The sequence below is a fragment of the Ictalurus furcatus genome, chromosome 20 (genome assembly GCF_023375685.1).
Source record: "Ictalurus furcatus strain D&B chromosome 20, Billie_1.0, whole genome shotgun sequence".
Lineage (NCBI taxonomy): Eukaryota > Metazoa > Chordata > Actinopteri > Siluriformes > Ictaluridae > Ictalurus > Ictalurus furcatus.
In genome coordinates, this window is record NC_071274.1 from 6,472,504 (window position 1) to 6,494,707 (window position 22,204).

The 22,204-nt window shown below is 38.0% G+C and overlaps 2 protein-coding genes across 3 annotated transcripts in view; both read right to left on the reverse strand.

Moving 5' to 3' along the window:
- septin4b (septin 4b) overlaps window positions 1-7,113 on the reverse strand; it is a 66,814-nt gene extending 59,701 nt beyond the window's left edge. The window contains exon 1 of the mRNA XM_053651110.1: window positions 6,759-7,113. Within this exon, the coding sequence (XP_053507085.1) occupies window positions 6,759-6,791 (33 nt within the window). The 5' untranslated portion in view covers window positions 6,792-7,113. The remainder of the gene's footprint in view (window positions 1-6,758) is intronic.
- Window positions 7,114-11,231: 4,118 nt separating this feature from the next.
- Window positions 11,232-22,204, reverse strand: part of limk1a (LIM domain kinase 1a) — a 66,932-nt gene continuing 55,959 nt past the window's right edge. For both annotated transcript variants that reach the window (XM_053651239.1, XM_053651240.1), the window contains 8 exons: window positions 21,133-21,219; window positions 20,276-20,407; window positions 18,976-19,035; window positions 18,596-18,661; window positions 17,038-17,200; window positions 16,680-16,735; window positions 16,127-16,284; window positions 11,232-14,882 (listed from right to left, as the gene is read on the reverse strand). In XM_053651239.1, the coding sequence (XP_053507214.1) occupies window positions 14,720-14,882; window positions 16,127-16,284; window positions 16,680-16,735; window positions 17,038-17,200; window positions 18,596-18,661; window positions 18,976-19,035; window positions 20,276-20,407; window positions 21,133-21,219 (885 nt within the window). In that variant the 3' untranslated portion in view covers window positions 11,232-14,719. The remainder of the gene's footprint in view (window positions 14,883-16,126; window positions 16,285-16,679; window positions 16,736-17,037; window positions 17,201-18,595; window positions 18,662-18,975; window positions 19,036-20,275; window positions 20,408-21,132; window positions 21,220-22,204) is intronic.

Sequence of the window (22,204 nt, forward strand, 5' to 3'; positions counted from 1 at the left end):
AAACACAGCTGCAGCAGTACCATGTGACAAACACACAGTGACTAAAGACCACAACTAGCAACCAGATGCCACACTATTTAGCCTTTCAGCTCATTTGAACTTAGACCAGACTCAGAAATGGGCTCACGCACAACTGCATACCACATGAATTGAATAAAAAATAAATGAAGGTGCATTAAAACCAGTAAAATTGTCCTTCTAATGTGCTTTTCTAATCAGCCTATCTGACACATGATGAATCATGACATCCAGAACCAGAGTCATGACATCTGTGCTGCTTTATGAAAACAAGAAATACCGGGCACGCTAGAAACCCAGCCCGGTTATGAAGAGCAATGTCAGGAATGAGGACGAGTTTGATGGGCATACCCATGGGAGTGTCCCTTTCTTAGGTAGCAAGATAAAAAAGCAGCTGAGAAACGAACATCAACTTACCTCTTCATCTGTCCGTGATGAAGGATTAACCATATGAAGGTGCATCCATCAGAGCAACACAAGGGTATGAAGGCATGAGAGAGAGAGAGAAAGAGCAAAACATTAACTACAGTAAAAAAAAATATTCACTTAAAAAAAAAATTAAAAAATTGCGAAAATAGCTAAAATATTTTCACAAGTCTAATGCTTTCGACTGTTGTTACTGTACCTACTTTTCATCATATAATATACATGTGTATTGCATTCATTATCTAATACAAGTATATCAAGAATCCAACAGATTCTGTACAATTAGTTTGAAACGAACTTGGAATGAACTGGGAAAACCGGTTGTTCACGTCTCAGTGTCTATATTGAGCTCCAGTGTGTGTGAGCAAGAGAGAGAGAGAGAGAGAGAGAGAGAGAGCGCACAGGAGAAAGAGGGTGAAAAAATGCAGTGTAAAGCAATGAGGAAGTGTGACGGCTTGCATTGAGAGCAATCTATATGCAATGCTGTAGACTTTGGAGGCCAAAAAAAAAACAAAAAACCTCCATTCAAAATGAAAAGGTGCACAATGGTTTCAAAAACAGGAAACTTTCTTTTAAGCCCTTCCAAATGTGACACAAAAGGAGTACATTATAGACTTGGGGCTTGTCAACTGGCAGACCACTATACCACTATACAGAAATTATTACAAGATACTGTATGTAGCAGAGCCACTGTTGTGACAATCACATGTGGCTAAGAAAGAGAAGAGTTTCACAGGCTTTTTTTCTTTTCTTTTTACATTTCTGGACTGATCTTTATTATTCAAGTTCACATTTCTGAAATGATTATTATACAATACTACATCTGAGGAGGAAAACAGTTTTGGAGATATTCTCTTTTAATATAATTTGTAACTTCTGGTAAAATTACCAAAAATGTTGATTCGTATCCATGAATACTTTTGTGATAATCCAATTAAATGATCTCTAGAACATACATTCCCCACCCCAGAGTCAGGGATTGCTCTACAGTAGTAGCTCGTTAGCAGTAAACATAATTTGTCATTGCATTTGAGGCTTTGCGTCTTGCTGTACACTATTCAATGATTGAGAAAAAAAATGGCTGGAGTTCATTCATTTTGAAGAGGGTGGAATTTGTATGAGGTGGTAGTTATCTGACAGGCATTTCTCTGAGGTGTTTTACCAACTTGGCTCTCATCAGTGGTGAAATACGTCACTTCCTCAGACTGAGTTAGAACAGCATTCAGTCTTTATACACCGTCAGGCCTTCTCCATCAATAGGAGTAAGGAAGTATTTTGTTAATCTCTTCGATGTTCTTCATATCCAGCTTTGGATTTTCTCATATCCACTGAGCTACTGTCAGGTTTGTTTAGGTTTGGCAGTGTGGTGTCTCGAAAGCTACTGGCTGTTGTGTACGTCAAGTCAAGCATTTCAACATGAAGATGATGCATCTCTAGGCAATAAAACAATCACATCAAACTGTCTTATGTCTAAACTTCTCACTAATGTCTGTGCATTAAAATGTATGTTGATGCCAAAGTCGTGTTTCATGTGGCTTATCCAGATTTTTGTAAGAAAAGATGTTTGTGTTGGAGCTGGAGTTTGCTTGAATACTCCTGCAATATTCTTATTTAATATCTTAGGAAATTAGTCATAACATAGGTATAGTAGCAAATCCAATGAATCAGAACTTTGATTCACTTGAACAGGTAGTTCAAAAGAATTGACTTTTGTGAACAATTCATATATGAAGCATTCGATCATACTGTATCATCACCAGATTTCTTACGGACTGTTTCATAAATATGAATTCATTTCTCCACTCCGACATCTAAAAACACAAAGATCTGAGCATCAGGGTGGAGGAAACAACAGAGTAGGACGTGGGATACCAAACTCCAACTGAGGAATGTGCACCACAATCCTTTCCAACCTCTCCAACACTACTCTCTCACTCCCAATTGTTGTTTCAGCTGGACTTCAGAGAGACAGGACATCTCAGCCACTTTTTGCTTTTTTTGTCCATAGTGGACACTTTCGTTGCCTAATATCCACTCTGCTTTCACTCAATTTCAGGTATCACTTTACTGATTTGATTCGTTTGAACTACCTACTTTGAACTACTTAACTACTAAGTGAATTGAAGTTCTGATTCATTGGATTTGTTACTACAGAAAAGAGCAGGCTACAATGTTGACCACCCCATCTACAAAAATAAAATCACATTAAATGTAATGCTGGTACTCTTTTTGGCATAAAATGGTAAATATTGCAGAAACCCACAGGCTCAATTGAGTTTAAGCCTATATGTGAATCATAATTTAATGACAATATTTAAACCTTTTAATGAAATACATGTTGTTTCATTCAGTTTGAACAATGAGCAAGAGAATCAGAAATAAATTAACATCATTATAAACAGTTCATAAGCTTCATCTGAGAAGGAAAATCATAAGAATCTGCACATATTTTTGCACATCCATGTCAATTATGTGCGAGGGGACTGGTGGCGTTATACGACGGGGAAAACCAATGGTATGTTTATTTAAGAAATATATGCCAGATGATGCTATGAGTAAAAAGAACATGCAGAACTTGTAGTGGAAGCCCAAGAATGAAGGAATCATTTTGCCTTAAATATAGTAACTGAAGGAAACTTTTCTACAATAGCTAAGAAGAAAGCACTGTGACATCCATGGATATATATTACTGTGCCCCTGCGGCCTATAAATTGTTTTGTAATTGGCCCTCACTGACTTGAAAAAGTTGTCTTTTTATGGTTTGGTCTTGTATATGAAAATATTCATCTTTTTTTATAACATTAAAACGTTGCATTCTGTCTTGAATCTATATACCCATTTAATGTTGGCAAAAACATACTTAATCTTCTTGAGATTACTAGGCCCTATTATTTAATGATGGAAATCTTTCTATTTGTATGAACATCCATGCTTGTAGCCAGCATCATTATGAGAGTCATGTTAGCCGGTTATCCTGCCACAGTCGCACCACATGATTAACTAACTCACATTTTCAAGATCTCTACCCCCACCCTTGACCCATCTTAAAACAATCATAACCATTTGCACAGGTGGAATTCTAAGGACTTTGAGATATATAGTCATGATTGGCAATCATTGTGGTCAAAGAGCAATTTGTCAGGGAAGCAAACAGTATTATTTTTTCATTTGCTGGTCATATTGAAAAGGAAAGTACTGAACAGGAAAATATCATTTATGGTTTCACCAGAGAGACTTCGGTTTTGTTTCAAAACCACTCATATTCTAGTATTATAAAGTTTTATACCAAGACACATTTTTTATTCCTAGGAACATTTTTGGCAGCCTGGTAAAAATCTCAGTAATATTTCAGAAGCTGTATGGAAATGAACAGTGAATGCCAACATTCTCAATGGCTTAAGTGCTGGAAATTTATTTGTAAAATTCTGATTGGTTGAACCAATCCATATTGCTAGACGTTGGCACAGAACCATCTAGCTATTTTTTTTTAAGAACCAAAACTGAAAAATGGAGAAGAGTCAAAGATACACTATATAGCCAAACGTACGTGGACACCTGACCATCAACATGTATATGAGCTTGTTGGACAGCCCATTCCAAAACCATAGGCATTAATATGGAGTTGCCCCCCACCCCTAAAACCTCTCTATGTCTCTATGGACCTTGAAATGATGTAAAGGGACACAGTCATGCTGGAACAGGACAGGGCCTTCCCCAAACTGTTGCCACAAAGGTGGAAGTTTACAGTTGATTAAAGTGTCTTTGTTGTAGCATTAACATTACCCTTCATTGGAACTTTGGGGCCCAAACCCTGAAAAAAGCTCCAGACCATTATCCTTCCTATACTAAACTTTACTGTTGGTACTATGCCTTCTAGTAGGTAGCGTTCTCCTGGCATCCACAAACCCAAAATCGTCCATAAGACTGCCAGATAGTGAAGCATAATGTATCACTCCAGAGAAAAAAATTCCATTGCTCCAGAGTCCAGTGACAGAGTACTTTAAACCACTCCAGCCGACATTTGGCATTGCGCATAGTGATCTTACGCCTGTGTGCAGCTGCTCGACCATGGAAACCTATTTCATGAGGCCCCTGACACACAGTTCTTGTGCTGATGTTGCTTCCAGAGGCAGTTTGGAACTCTCTAGTGAGCGATGCAACAGAGGATAGGCACTCAGGCACTCGGCAGCCCCACTCCGTAAGTTTGTGTGGTCTGCAGCTTTATGGCTGAGCTCCTAGACACTTCAATTTCACAATAATAACACTTACAGTTGACTGGGGCAGATCTAGCAGGGAAGAAATTTCACAAAAAGACTTGTGGCAAAGGTGAAACCCATTCTACTGCCAATGTTGTTTGTTGCATTTTGTTAGTAGTTGTGTAAGCTGGCCTGATCATATTGAAGTTGGTGATATAAAAGGTGAATATTCATTAATTTGTCTTCAGTAACCTCTTTATCCTCGGTCAGGGTCACAATGGATCTAAAGTCTATACTGGGAACTTTAGGCATGAGACTGAACTACATCCTGAATGGGATACTAGTCCATTGTACACCTTTGCCACCTATCTGTCAAACAGGTTTTAAAAAATGGTACAGTACTCTTATCACTTCACTTGAAAAGTACTGGTTTGACATTGCATCTATACTAAGATGAAGTCCCAATTGGAGGAAGAATAAATGCTATTTTGGACCAAAGTGTGTTTGAAAAAGGCCATTGCAGAGGCATATTTTGAAAGTTACACACCCTGTTGTTTCATTTCACCCATGTTGGCAGAGATGCCTTCATTTATGGCCACAAAAATAGCAGCTGGATGAGAACCGGAAAAAAAAAATTGGCATGACCGAATGAGAAGCACTGCATCGTATCACGAAGTTCTACGAATATGAAAACAGAGTCAGATGTCCTTTATAAGGGAGTTAAGTATTGATTGGATAAAGCAATACAAATGAAATCAATTAAATTTCCTTCTACTCGCAATAAACTTTGCCGCCATTATTTTCTTCAATTTTACTGCTTGTATATTGGTAGTCCTGTGGTGGTCTCTTTAATGGACAGGAGCAAGCTGAAATCCAACTAACTTTTCACTTTTACTGAAGCATACAGCACAAGTATATAAAGTATTGATAATCAGATTTGCTACAGTGATCACAAATGACATTACTTCAGGAATCTCAGTATTCATCCATATCAACCAATTGTTTAAATGTGGCAAACAAACGGCATTAGTTATACAGGTTTCAACGATCTTGATTTATGAAAGATTTCTGAACCTAGGAGTATTTTAACATATTGCAGAGGATGAACTCACTGCAAGACCTCGCTTAGCAGTGCAAAGCATCTTGATTTAGCACTAGTGTCCAGACAAATAGTCAATGCCGTGACATGCAGTTCAACGAGCACTCCATGCCTTCAGTCGTGCCAGAGTATTTTCACCATTATCTGATCAGTGGCACTCCTTATAGATACAAGACAAAGCGGTATGACAGGTGACACACCTTTACCTCTGAAGAGTGCATGTCATCTTGAAAAATTGCTATCGGTCATTAGTGAAAATGCTTTTGCACACCTCTGAGAGGTATGCAGTTGGATAATGACACAGAACACATAATTTAGCTCATGTGTCCCATTTCTTGCATCAGATAGCTATAGTTTACACTGAGTGTCAGCTGGAGGAATGACATGCAAGTCAGGAGCCTTTAGAGACTTAAAAAAATGTCAGCACTAAAAGACAAGCAGCACACAAGAATGCATCGTCCCTTGTGGAAATACACAACTATGAGAGATCATGACTGCTGGATTATTTTGGGTCTCTGCTCTGGGAATTGTCCCCTTAGTAGTAGGTTGCTACATTTTTTTCTGCTCAACGAAAAGCAGCTCAATCCATGTATTCTATATATAGTCAGGTATGACAAAAACCCTCTTTGCACATATGAAAAAAAAAAAGTGCATTCTTCATTTTACATAATAAGCCTTGGCATAATAAAACAGTGCTTATGTGAGGACTGATTGTCTCAGATGACATGTTAACATTGAGTTGATTCAATATTCAAGCTCAGTGTACAATGAAATTCTTATTTTGCATTTTGTGCAATATTGTGTAGTCATAATAACAGGAAATTATATCTAACACATCAGACATGAATAACTCTCTTATTTACATGAGAGGGACTGTGCATTTTAAGGTCATGCACACTCAACATTCCATATGAAATGATATAACATGGCTTATATTATTATGCATTAATGCAGCCATCAGCGTGAAAACTACATGCTTTCAGACAGTAAAAACATTACGCACGCGCCGCGTCACTCACCGTGGTTGAAGATTGGAGTCCTAAACCGGCCATTGAGGGACGAATTCTCCATTTCTGCGAACAATTATTTGGATACTTTCCACGTGAGCACGCTTGGAACAATATTCCAGTGCTATAAAGTGAGGTGGTACAAAAAAAAATAAAAATACGCCGACGATTCCTTCGTAGGTATCGTCCACACTACACAGCTCTACTGACAGTAGGCTAGAGCACTATGCGCGTCTCGCGCTGCTGAGTGACTGCGCGTGACTCGACAGAGCGCTTTAAACGCAGCGCTGAGCGCTATTGGCGGAGACGAGCAGCGTCACGAGCCACGGTCGGGATAAAAACAAGCCCACGTGCACGCGCAGCGTGAACCCGCGCCAGGCCTTCTGAAATAGCACAATATAAATGAAAATTAGGTTTAACTGCAGGTGTGTGGTTTTTTTTTTTTTTTTTTTTTTTAATAAACATGATTGCGTCAGGAGAGGGGGAAAACTGTATATTATGATGTCCCTGATTTACTGAGTCTCCCTGACAATCATGTAATATTAATCCATTCATCCACCCATTTTCTATATCACTTATCCTACTGGGTCACAGGGAACCTGGAGCCTATCCCAGAGAACATCGGGCACAAGGCGGGGTACACACTGGACATTGTGCCAATCCAGCAGGGCACAATCACATACACATTCACAAACTATGGACATTTTTGGACGTGCCAGTCTGGCGGAACACCATGCATGTTTTTTGACAGGGGGAGGAAACCGGAGTACCTGGAGGAAACCCCCACAGCAGCAGGAATCAAACCACCAACCCTGGAGGTGTGAGGTGAACGTGCGAACCACTAAGCCATCAGGGGTTCTCGAATCATTTGCAGTCAGGAATCCATTTCACTGTAAAATACATTTCATGGACCTCCTGTGAACATAATCCAGCCATTCAAATATTAGGCTTATTATTTATTCATTAATAGATCTTCAGTAAGATCTTTATCCTGGCCAGGGTCATGGTGAATCCAGAGCCTATCCCGGTAACACTGGGTGCAAGGCGGGAGAATTTGCTAGTCCATCACAGGTTACTATGCACACACCATGGACATGCACACACCATGCACACATGCGCATGCACACACAGGGCACCATGCACACCATGCATCAGCAAAGCTACTCAAATATATTTGAGATTTGTTGGTGCCAGCGAGCTGCTTTTTAAAATTTAATTGTCCCCAGTTTTCTCCCTAATTTAGTCTTGGATATGTCCCACCCACCAGCCAGCTCTCCCTTATCATATGACAACTACCAACCTAGGAGGGTCAAGGCTATAACTTGCTTCCTCTGAGACGTGAAAACAGCTAAGTGCATCTTTCAAACTGCTGTTTATGTTGCATCACAGGTTGGCATAACACACTCGGACGAAAGAGTTATCCGTTCTCTTCTGCATGCATGAGATCACAGATGTCCATGATTGGCCAGTGTCACTGTTATTGACAGGGGAAAGAGAGTATGTTACCCCTCCCACCCAAAGAGCACGGCCAAGTTTGTTCTCCTGGACTCCTGGCCACAGATGGCTGTGTGACTGTCAGGATTCAAACTTGCAATCTCCAGACAATCTCAAGGCTTTTCTGTTTTGGTTTGCAGTTATTGAGGTTTGGGTGAAACCTATTCAGGTCAAGTCAAATAGGTTAATACAGGGGTTTCCAAACTTTTTGGGTAAATGATCCCAAATGGACATTATGAATTTTCTGTCACCACAAGCCTTGACCACCTTACAATTCTTATTTTTAAATTCCAGATTTATAATATAGGACTGCTGTAACATTTGAACATTTTATTATGGAAGTAACATACATATGTGTAATGTAGGTGACTAAAAAACAAAGGAAAGTCCTTGCACAGCTTTGCCAGTCTAATGGGAAGAGTTGTGCTGTTATAGCAAAAAAAAAAAAAAAACATGTCAGAGTGGTGTGATATGGTGCGACATGAAGCAGAGGGGTCTGGTTTATATTTGGTGTGTAACTTTAGTTTGTGCATCCTGTCTAATAGGTTTCCAAGTCATTCTACAGTACAGGGTATCCCAAAAGTCTTAAAAAGTGTCAAAAAGGAAATTAATACTTTTTAGCAAAATGTCTTCCAAATTTTTTTATACTTGGTTTACATTATATTATTTTTTTAGATAGCCTTTAACAATGCCTTTGACAAAAGAAGAACGTATTGAAATCATTCTCATGGCTGAATCGGGAAGTTGTTGCAAGGATGCGATGGACTAACAGGAAACATGGCAAGCGCATCACACACGACACTGTTCCCAGACTTAACAAATTCAAAAAGACTGCAAGTGTTGGGGACCAGCCGAGAAATGGAGGTCCACCAACATCTGCTGACGAAGGCACAATTGACGTGGTGCTGGCAAACATAGTCCCCTATATATTGAGACATTTGGGACATCCTGTATATAATGTTTAGCAATTTTATGCACAGCGACTTTAAACACACTGATAAGCTCTGTCTCTCTTAAAACTTTCTGCTGTCATCTTGATTGTTAATAGTTAACAATTGCGAACAAACCGCCAAACAAACAATAGTGATTGTTAATAGGTCTCCAAGAGGAAGGTAAGAATCAGGAATTCCTTCAGCTGTTTATTCAACAGACCACTTGTTCATATGTCACAGTACAAAGACACAGGTTCCTCCCCTGTCTAAGCAGAGAATGCCCAACTGGGTGACAGAGGCCATCAGCATGCCATACAAATGGCCTGGACACCCAGCCCCTACAGTGATGTGCCTTTCCATATGGAGTGTTACTGAGAGGCATGCTGCTCCAGGTCTGTGTTGTAGCTACCTGGGCATCACCATGCACCTTTTTCAGATTCTACAAGGTTTCTACATCATTACCCCTAGTGTGAGCACGGTGATCATCACTGAACACTTTCCCAGTTGGACATCGGAGCATCAGTTCTTCATGCCCTTGTGGCCAGAGGTATCCAGGTGTTGTGCGTGGCCCATGGCAGTTAGAAGGGGTGAAAAAACGAGGTGGCATAGTGGTTAAGGTGATATACCCCTATACTCCTATATAAGCACCATAGTACTCCTGTACTCTTCTGTTCAACTTTACACTGCTCTTGAAGTGTCACCGGTAGATGTTGTAATTAGAATGAGTGAAGGGTTTAGGGCACTGATAGCTCAGTAGATAAGCCATTGGACTTCTGATCAGGTCATGAGTTCAAATTCCAGCATCACTAAGCTGCTACCACTGGGCCCCTGAGCAAGGCCCTTAACCCCTAACTGCTCAGTTGTATTTAAAAAAATGAGATAAATGTCAGTCACTCTGGATAAGGGCATCTACCAAATTCCGTAAATGTAAATAAACCCAATAAGCACTCAGCTATTATGTTCCAGGAAAGAAGTGACATGGTGTACAGGTATTTCTTCTAAATACTACAACATCAAGAATTCAATCTCGTTGTAGTACTTTTGAGTCCCTCCAGGATTTTGCAATTTTGGGATCGAAGAAATTAACGCGAAATCAAGCAAACTCCGAAATATTTAGAGGAGCTTGCAATTTTTAAAAATTACTGCAGATTTGGGCCATGATGCATCATGTGACGTCATCACAATGCACATTCAGCCAAAGCTCTCTTCGATTCTTTGATGTGTCGAACACGAGTACAACTAAAAGGTCTCCTTTACCAATAAACATCACTGTGAAACACAAAACAGTTTCGTGCAATTGCAGTTTCGCCAATTCAATTCAATTCAATTTTGAACTCCATGAAATCCTGTATGGACTGACTTTTGTTTAGTTGCTTATGATGGACTGACTAAGACTAGCATGAACATTGATATATAATTACATTCTTAGGTTTATGTTATGTCATTGTTGTTTAAACTTCCCTGAATTGTGTAAGTTGCATGTATGCTAAACCTTTAGTCACTGTCAGTGAAACCCCGAGATTCTCTCCTCTTACGTCCGAACATTTTGTACCACGAATCCCGTTCAAGTTCACTCAGTCAAATGTCAATGATCATTAGTTATTTAGTTATAATTATGGACAGTACTGGTATGATGAGTCTCCTGGGGGAAAGTACTGATTCAGTGAACAGCTAACTGTAGCTAGCTAGTTTGTTGTTTGCGTGTTGTATATGAGTGAAGAAAAAATCGTTGCAGATTGCTAAGTGCCACTGGCTTGTTAAAGTGTTAAATAGTATATTATTAGCATGTTCGGTTAGTTAATTTATAATATAACACATCTTGCCTGTCCAGGCAATGAATCATCTATAGTTCAGACTACATGTACTGTGTTTGTTTTGGAGTTTGTAATACATGTACTTGTATATGACCTTCACTATCGCTTTTTTCAGTTCACCTGTTTAATATATACAGGTATGGTATGAAGCTTAAGGCTAGCTTAAAGCTCTGTGATGTGAACTCAACTGAATGTGTCATATTTCATTATGTTAATCGAGAAAAAAACAATACATGGACACAGAATTAATTGTTAAGGAGCGGCAGTTTTATTCCAGCTGCAATCAAATATAATCGACTCCTTGGATTCTCAATTTTCATGGCCAGAATTTTAAAGTGCAGAATATGTTTGTTTTTTTTCACAGCTTGTGTATGACTGTTAAATTAAAAGAAGAAAAAAAAAAAAGTCATAAAACTATATACCAAACTGGACAATGAATATATGGAGAATACAGCATAAATATAGAAAGCAACAGGAAGTCTCATCTCAACAGAAAAGGAAAAAAAAAAGGAAAATTCAAAATGCTCTACAATTCGTTGGCAAGGCTAGCTTAAAACAAAGGCACAGCAATATTCAGAGGTAAAACGATCCTTTGCAAAGAAGGACTGCTGCAGCATTCACACATAAAAGCTCACAGTTATCATGCTTGACATAAAGGTGGAAACACATCCAGGTTACATGTCCATACATGTTTCACATGGATCAAAATGTACACTTTGCTGTATATACTGTGTATTGTTCAAGAGCCAAGCGTGCACATTGGGATTTTCACTGTACTTTAAGTGGAATACTAATATCAGTAAGAACTTGTTTTTTTTTTCTCAGTAATGATGCCCTGAGCTAGACTATCAAGGTTCAATACTAGACTAGGACATTGCTTTCAATGGAGATGAAGCAGCATTCAGTGAAAATGACATTGCATGATTAAGCAGTTGTTACAAAACATAACATCTTTCACAAAGGATCTTTCTTTAGACAGCAGAGAGCCCGTGAGCTCCAAACCCCTGTGTATCAAACTTGGAAGAAATGCTTACAATTTAAGTACTGAAATACCATCAAGATGTATTAAAACAGCCACATAATTTACCCAGAAATGTATGTTTATGATTATTTCATAATTTATTTCTCTACAATATTGTACATGTAGTGTGAGCATTTTGACACACTCTGGCTTATTACAATGTGATGCCGAGTCCCATCTAGGGAAAATATGGCTTTCATAGCTTTCAGCAAAAATAAGTATATAGAATATAATCGATTAACTGAAAAATATAGCTGGCCTACAATCTCCCTTCACGTGACTTTATAGTAACGCATCAAGGAGAATGACAGAAAGTGTAAAGAGATTTCTTGCTGTCTTGAATGAATGTAATGAGTCATGTGCAGTAGATGCCTCACATATGGACAATATATACACACACATCTCTTGCAAGGTCTCTCACACTTATTTGCTACTGAGAATAAATGTTTCCCAGGACTGACGTTTTTATAAAAAGACCATCAGTGTCTTGCATTCATATAAGAATCAGAACATGATCCATTTGTTGGTAACCTTTAGGAAAGGAAAAAAGGCGTCCACTTTCTTTTGATCGCCATTTCCGTATTTAGTGCAAATTAAATCAGTGGAAAATCTATACAAAATTTGTCAGTGTTTCTGTACATAAACATTGTTTTTTTCCCATCTCTTGGCCTATCTGTACACAGTCCTCCACTGTGTTTACTTCCAGAAAAACAGCATTCGCTGTGTTAGAAGAATAGCCAAATTTGTGGAGGAACCCTCATGCAGCCAAGGCACCATGTAGCTGACCCCAACAGGCAGGGGGGAAGAAAAACAAGGAAAATAGCTGGGTCTGACCACATAAACAGACATATTTACAGGCAGCAAGTTCGTGTAAACAGGACGCCTCCCACAGGGAGTTTCACACACTAGTGAGATGCAGGCAAGCATCACTGAGGTGGCACTGGACTAAAACCACAAGAGTGGTGTAGGAACAAATTTCCTTTCTTTTCATATTTTTTTTATGCCAACCTCATTCTTACACCAGAGTTTACATGGATGATAGTGAACCTGCCATTGTCTCAACTGAACACTATTTCTGCACCTGATTGTGAGAGACCAAATGTTACAGTGTGTAATACTACTACCTAAATACAGTAGATGTAAGTGTGAACAAATAAAACACTCATGAAAGCCAGACAAAAAAAAAAAAGCCCTGGGCACCTATAGAAAGACCTATAGGACATTCACTCCTGTTCTGCATGGAAAGAAAGTCTCTCAGTCTTTCATTTCAACCCATAGCCTGATACAAATATGGCAATGCCATAAATGTATACAAAATAATGTCTGTACAATATCTAAAACATGTACAATATGTAATCTGATTAGGTATATACACTATGTTTTGGGCTTAGGGTCTCACCTTAAGGGTGCAGAGGTGTCATGTACCAAGAGAAGAGTGTACCTTGTTTTAGATCAGGGGTGTCATACATATAGCTGGGTTTGACCCTAATATGGCCCAACAAATGAATTTAACTTAAAACATGGATTTTAAAATCATCCTGTGGACAGTAAAAAAAAAAGAAAAAAAAAGAGCTAGTCTTTTTTTATTTAATTAGGGGGCAAAATACTGCGATAAACTCAGGGCCATAAATTTAGCTACCGTCAAAATGTGCTAATGATATGTAATTCTTCATTAGCAAGCTAAAAATTTGACACTGTAACCATGACTCTTTCAAAATAATGTCATTTAGGAGTTTCATAGCAATTAAGGTGAACACTTACACAATCACAGTTTTTCTTTGTAAAAGAAAAAAAAAAAAAAAAAAACACTATATTGATCCCCCTCCTCCCAACAAATTCAATATTATTAGGTTGACTAAAAATAAATTTTATGAAGGATAATAAATACTTCTGCAAGGCACAGTATGGTAAAACCATAATTTGGAAAATGTGGGGTTTTGTAATGAATTGCCATCTGTTTATCTATTTTGTATGTGAAATATGTATCATAATGTATTCAGATTGTACCATTCAGAGAAATGCTGATAAACTCATACATTTAGGAGGAGTTATTGATGTGGTATTCACTTGACTTTGGACTAAGTATAATGTGGCCAGTTACTTAAAATGAGTTTGACACCCCTGTTGTAGACAAAACATTGTCAAAGCTACATGGATTGAAAGACAAAACTAAAGGAAGCATTTTGTACACATGCTTTCATCTCAACGGAGTCCATTTTGTCTTGTATCCACCGCCAAACAACAAGCAGGGCAGAAGAAAAGACTATTTACACACATGCACTACTTTCTTGTTTGACTTGCAGAATATGGTGCCTCTAGAAAATTGGTCCTTTTTACACAGTTTGAATGAAAAGTAGATGTATATACCATTTCATAACTATCCATGACATCAATTATTCAGTTAGAATGTGTATGCTGGATGTCAATAACTCTGATGAGACACTTGAGAAGCTAAAGTGACAGTAGAGGAATGATGCCCTGAATTTCAGGAGGAAGGAAAATGAATTCTTCCATGTTGTTATCAAAACCCACCAAATCCACATCGACTGTGCTCTCCAAATCCTACTATGAACCTCCAGTTATGGTGAGAACTTCAACAAATGCCAGTCCAATAGCATGGAATGGCACCAATGCCCAATGCCCAAGCCGTCCTTATGCAGCAGGTTTTTCGCAACGTTGGGAATGAACACCATGAGATCAGATCCTCATTGGCTATTCGGGCTGCTCTCGATGAGTGGGCAGCTGGTTCTCAACAGGTGGATGCTTCTGCCAGAAGTCTAGATGGATCTGCTCCAGTTCTGAGACCAGCAGGAAGCGCATATTCAAGTGCATCTTTAGCTTCTCAAGCCATTCTTCCAGCTTTGCAAAAGCAGGCCTGTGAGAGAGAAAAAGTCACATTCAAGTCAGGAGCATAGACAACAAGGTCCTGACCATGCAAAAGAAAAGTATTAAAATACAAAAATAAGCACATGGTTCTTGCTGTTTCCTAATTTAAAAATCCAAATTTTCCCCCCAAATTTTTTAAACTGTACAAATTTTATATCTTCAAGTTTGTTTCTTGCTTTTGAAGGTCATGAACTGTATCAGGACAAAGGTAAAACGTGAAAAGGTGAAAAGGCTTTAGGAAGTCTGTGTCAGTGCCAAGAATAATGGAATCTCAAGATTTGTCTCGAGTCTATAGTACTTAATATCTACAGAATTTATACCAGCCCAATGTTGAATTCTCAATTCTGATTGGTCAGAAGGTGTTGATTAATTTTCAATAACAGCAGCTCTTACAATAGTTCCAGCTATAATACATTATTTCTATAGAAAGAGCTAGTTCACGGGGATTTGTATGGTGGACGTTCCACATAATCTAAGACTAATAACAAAAAAAAACATTTAAAAATCTGTTGTTTATAATTGTATATAAAAAATTATAATTGCATTAATGTGTAAGGAGACATTTATTTAACATTTTTTGAAGGAGTCACCACTGTCACTGTAACAGTAACACTGTAACAAATTTTCTGCTATAGGAGAGTCAACAGGCAGAGGACTTTCTGGTTTCTGTTCACTTTTTTGGTTTCTCAGTAACACAACACTCTGCATTTTGTCAGGCTATAGGAGAAACTAACGTATTTTTATGGCATTCCACATTAAATGAAACTATAAACTGATAAAATGCATGATATATCCTTCTTTACTTAATCAAAAATGAAATTGTTGGCAAATTAGTTTGTTATTAAAAGGAATAAAACATGCCATGATGTGCTATTATGGGAAAATAATCAATTCAGGGAGGTACCGGTAGCACTGGAGTATCACAACATCCTGATGTTGAGTATTTTCATATAACAGCATGCACCATCATGGTTTATTCCTTACTTATAAAAGTTTGCTTTTAAATTCCATAGCTTTCCCAACTTTCTAATTTTTGCAAGAAAGGTGATATCCATACCCTGTATATTCATTTTATTCACTTCTAATTACTAGTACTTGTTTATTAAAGCAAAAAGAAATAACTGTGAACAAGTGCAACAGTATGTCTTTAGACACACTGCATCACTAGGCTTGTGGGAAACCACTAGATTCATTTGAGATTAAAAAAAATACAATGATGCTGAATATATGCACCGTTTCTCATGATCCAGGTCACAGCACAAGACAGCCAAGGGGAAGAAAGAGCGGGGGCAATCTGGAGGGTAATAGTGCTCCAGGAAACCGTTCACGTTGAGGCCAAAGTCTATGGCTCGTGGCAAGTAGTCTGGATCTGCATTGACTCGCCCAATAATCTGTGAAAGAATCATGAAATCTTCATTTAGGAGGTTTACTCTTGTTTTTGTTTTGTTGAGGATAATATAAAATTTTATCATCTTCACCAAAACAAGGAAAATATATTTTACAATTGAGATGGTCAATTGGACATGCATTGCTAATTAGTGAACAGAGCATAAGGCATAAACCACACTACACTGTAAACGCTGCTTTCGTCTGAGCTTAGGAAGCAGTTCAGTAATGGCTACAGTGTTGTTAAGATCCTTTTAAAAGTGAAGCTGAAGAAGGCAGTAATGGTTACCATGCTGGGTTCCATGTTAAAAACAACTGCCTCAGATCCCATGCAGAGAAAGAGGGGATAGTTCAAACATTTAACAGCAAGCAGAGCCAACAATTCCCCCAGATCACTCACCTCGCACAGCATGATGCCGAAGGAAAAGATGTCCACCTTCTCATCGTAGCTCTTTCCTGCAGGCAAGGATAACCAAAACAAACACCAAGGCATCAGACAGGAAGTTAAGAACAGCTACAATAGATCTGATTAACCATTTCTTTGTATTTTTGTACTATTCGATAAAATCCCAGCTAAAAATAGAACTTTAAGTTATAAGATGAAAGGATTTCTAAACTCTATGAAACATGTGCAGTTCAGCAAATAAATGTGTTAAGAAGAAAGATGAAATATACAGTATAAGGTTACTTATAACCTTACAGTTTAATAAAATAAAATCTCACCCAAAAAAGAAAGACAAAGAGACAGCAGGACTGACCATGAATCATTTCTGGAGCCATCCAGTAAGGGTTGCCCACAACCGTGTATCTCTTCCTCCGGTCTGGTTTCTTCACACCCTGGAGCTTCCCCAGTTTGTCCTGGTTCTTGTCTTCTACCATTAGCCGAGCAAGACCAAAGTCTGCCACCACAACACTGTTGTTCTGAGAAGGGAAAGGTGCTTTAATACAAAAATTTTGATATTTGCAAAAGAGAAAAACACTTCACTTCAGGAAAACATGTAAAGGAGCAGAAATTCATATAGTATAATATGCCAAAACTTCACACATATTTGTTTATTTGATGGCAAAATTCTAAATTTGAATGTTTAAGATGTCTTTACAAATATTTGTTCCATAAACTTTGTGGCTTAAAAATATTTGTTCCATAAACTTTGTGGCTCTTGGTGTTTGATGGAAGAAAAGGGGCGTGTCAGTAGAGGTCAGTACATAGTACACCAGAATTCACATTGCTCACCAAGGCCACTAGACTCTAGTCTAAGACCAGGTCTTGTGTGACCAGACTTTCATGTTTGTGGAATAGATCACTTAATCAACCTCAAAGAAAGGTCTAAAGACTTAGCTGGTCAGATAGCCCCTGAACGTTAATGCAAAAAACACCCCCAGCACTTTTGCTCTGATTGGGTGTGTTATCTCCGTCATGGTTTGTTCTGTTTTATTATTATTATCATTATTATCATTATTATTATTATTATTATTATTATTATATTACAATCAGTTTTGTCACTTATAGTAACCTATAGTAATCATTCATACTTTGAGATGTAATGAATAAAACATGATACATGCTGTTGTAGGAAAATGATCAATGACAGGGTGGTGTGACGTGGCCCGACAACCCAAAGTGTTTAATTCCTCTTGTACCACAGAACATTTATACCACTATATAACAATTATCATTTTTATTTATTACATTTTTAATGTGGAACACCTGAGAAACAAGTTAGTGCCTTTTATGACTTTTGTTATAATATATAAATAGTTGTTCCCTCCCCAGCCTCCCCCCCCCCTTTAAGGTAATTGGACCAAAAAATGGCTTATGTTACATTATCAAGAAATGGCAAAGCTCTCCATTTTTCCATCTATCTTCCATATATTTCTAGTCTAATGGTAGACACTTCATTTGGCAGCCTGTATGTCAGCATCAGCACTTAAACTTTATACTGCCTCACTTGTAAATTGCTTTTAATAAAAGTATCTGACAAATAAATAAACATAAATGCAAACAAAATCCTTAATTCCCTTTCACTTTAACATTCTCCAAAGTAAAACATATTACATGTGTGAATGGGTGAATGAGAAACAGTGTAAAGCGCTGTGGAACCGCTAAGGTTAAAAAAGCACTGTATAAGACCATTTACCATTTACGTGTAGATTCCGAACATGCATTTAAGTTCAGATTTCTAGCACAGCACAGAAATCCGAACACAGCGCAAATAAAAACCACTATGAACAAAATAGCTGAAATGCAGTAAAAGGTTCCCAGCAATTTGGCTAATTTAATTGCACAGAGAATGCAAATGTGGTTTGTATACACACCTCTCTGACCAAACAGTTGTAAGAGTTGAGATCACGGTGGATGATGTTCATGGAATGTAGGTAGGCCTGGGAAATGGTAAAGGGGAAAAACAGTCAACTTTAATTTACCATTATCTTCTCAGATATAAGCAAGGATTGGATTCTGCTTTTGTATGTCAGATGAATAAATGTGAAGGTCATGTGACTTTTATCAGCATTTATTTCCTTAGTGTGACCACAAGATGGCAGTGTGGGCAGAAATACAGACATGACAGTCATTCACAACAGTTGCCTTGAAGACAGCATAGAATGGAATAGTGCAATGTGTATTTTTTTTATATTGAATATTTTTTTAAATTGTATATTATGTTCAAATAATAGTCATGTGACCTCACACTTACCATTCCAGATGCAATATCCTTGGCAAAACTCACTCTCTGGTTCCAGGGATAATTACTGTCCTGTAAATGTGAGAGACACAGGTGACACAGGTGTTTAATTAAAAGCTTAGAGTCCAGCACCAATAATTAATTACTAGATTTCTCAAACAAGATAGCTGTACATAAATCTTCTCAAAATTAAATCCATCTATCTAGGTGTGCATCAGGACTTGCAGGATGCAACAGATATGTAATGTGAGTGGGAGGTTTTTAGTTTGAGCAGCAAGATATGAAGCTTGTGGGACAAACAAACACCACAATCAATAACATACAGCTTTCATTCATTCATCCTTAGTGTCTGCCTGGTTGGAGTCCCAGTAGTTTAAATTAGGCTACTAGTTTGTTTGTTTGGGAAATAGAACCAACTACATTTATTAGAAAATATTATGGGCAGGTACAATAATAAATAAAAACTGTGCCAGCAGTACTGGAAAAAAAAAAAGTCCCAAGTATGAACTTGATTGATGTAGGTGAGGTTGAGGAACTGTCAGCAACAAACAAACTAAAAAAGAAACTTTCAGTTCCTGCACACTTCAGGTTTAAATCTACATAATATAGATACTACTATTTGAAGTACTAAACAGACACAGATGGCATTGTGTTACACTCCTATAAATCTGAAATTTCATATACATGAATTTATTAAAATCATCCATATATCCATCTATCTTCTATACCGCGTATCCTACAGGGTCGCGGGGAACCTGGAGCCCATCCCAGGGAGCATGGGGCACAAGGCGGGGTACACCCTGGACAGGGTGCCAATCCATCGTAGAATCACATACTCACAATCACAATCACATACACATTCACACACCTATTCATACACTACAGACACTTTGGACATGCCAATCAGTCTACAATTCATGCCTTTGAAGTGGGGGAGGAAACCGGAGTACCCGGAGGAAACCCCCGCAGCACGGGGAGAACGTGCAAACGGCACACACAGGAATCAGACCCCTAACCCTGGCTGTGTGAGGCAAACGTGCTAACCACTAAGCCACCGTGTGCTCTCCATATACACAGATTTATTAAAATCATTAATGTATAGTCAACTGAGCAAAACTGAAAGTTTTTAATAAATGAATAAATAAAACCAATCGCTAGAAGTGAAAATGTGGACCTTATTGTATAGCATGCACATACTAATACATAATACATTTAAAAGAGAACATAAGTGATGCAGTGGATGAAATGAAACACACAGCAACATCCACACAAGATATAAAACATCCCCCCTACCCCCGACACACATACACACCATTTTCTTAATGATGTCCCTCAGGGTGCCTCCTTTGATGTACTCGGCAATGAAGTTCAGCCGCTTGTCTTTGTAGAGGACCCCGATGAACTTGAGGACGTTGGGGTGGTCCAGGCATCTCATTACCTTTACCTAAAGCCAAATTAAAATCTGTTTATCTCATACATCAACATTAACTTCTATAAGGAGCTTATCAAAAGTGAAAAAGTGACTGAATACTAAACAGCATGAAACATATTCATATTGCTGTGCATGCTAGATCATGCCTCATACACAGTAAAAGAACTTTTGTCTATTGACTTTTGACTAATCTATTTTTGTAGATTACTGTACAAGGACACTAAAATTATATTTCATACAATTGTGTATTCAATATTCACATTGACTTCATAATTGAACAGAATACTGAATTATTACTGAATACTGAAATCATTACATGAATTAATTATATTAACCATTAATTTCTTGTAGAATTCGAATTTCAGAAGAAAATTGGGAAACTTTGCACCACTAAAACATAAATACCTAAATTTGAATTAGCATCTCATTCCTTTTTTTATTTTTATTTCTTTAACTTTAAGAATTCTTTCTTGCATAGGAGGAAATGAAAAATTTCTTAACTTTCTTCAATAAGTCCGGTATATTTTCCAATTCATAGCAATGACTGTAGGCTACTTAAGACCTTTCAAACTTTTACTGATTTTGTTTTTTAAACTGATGTATTCACCCAACTTATAAATGTATAATATTGCAGAAATAAAACCAAAAGTAATGGTAGGTTAAAAAAATATATAACTATTGTTTTCCATTACAGCTGAGTTTGTAGGATTTGGATGATGGTGGTGTACATTACTTACCTCCTTAAGGAAGGTCCGCTGGGTCTCATCGTCAAAGCGAATGAGCTCCTTCATGACCATCACCTCACCCGTCTCCCTGTGGGTCACCTGATCACACACACAAACCACAAGATCTTTAGCAAAGCTGAAAATATCATATATAGTGCTTGAAGCTGACATAATAGCTGATTAATTTGTCTGCCAATGTGTGTGTGTGTGTGTGTGTGTGTGTGTGTGTGTGTGTGTCTGTGTGTGTGTGAATGTGTCTGTCTGTGTGTGTTAATCTGATTTCTAAAGATTGAGCAAACTGAATCATTGGCTGTTTCCATGAACTGCTGTCAACGGAACATCCTTTAGAGATGATGTAATCAAAGACACCCAGCATAACACACCCAGTCATTCAGAACCTGGCGCACACTCTGGCTTTGTCATTATTTGTTTTAAAGCAACCCATTTTCATTGCAAATTCTCTCAAGTTTTCTTACTGCTTTATCAATAGGCAAATTTTCTATCACAATTCACATTCAATTCAATCATATCTGTATAGTTGATAATCGCAAGACATTATGCGAAAACAGCTTTACAGATATCCGGATTAGTGGAAAGGGAAAACTCTGAAATAGAATGAGAAAGGAAGCTTGAGGTACCCATCCTCTTCTGAGGGATTATAAATCATTACAGTATACATGCAAGATACAGACAAAATCCATGAAATGTACGAACTATGCTGAAAATATCTAGGATGTTAAAGTAGTTTTGAGATGATCGCTGTAGCAGATCTTTGGAGACGCACGACCCGGCTGCACCAGCTGACCAGACACTGAGAGTTGCTAGTTTAGTATTAGTACTGTATAGAATTTCGGTTGCACCACATACACTTAAGGTACATCGTAACTAGTAGTGTGTAGTCACCATAGAGCAATGCTACAATATGACAGTGATGTATTTCACCATTACCAGACAATCAGGAACATGATCTGAAAAGCAGGAAAAATTCCATTCATAATCGAGACGTGTGGAGATGCAGAGAACTTCAAATTAGTTCGATTTGAAGCCTAGATAAATAAGCAAATGTAGTTTAGAATAAAGTGGC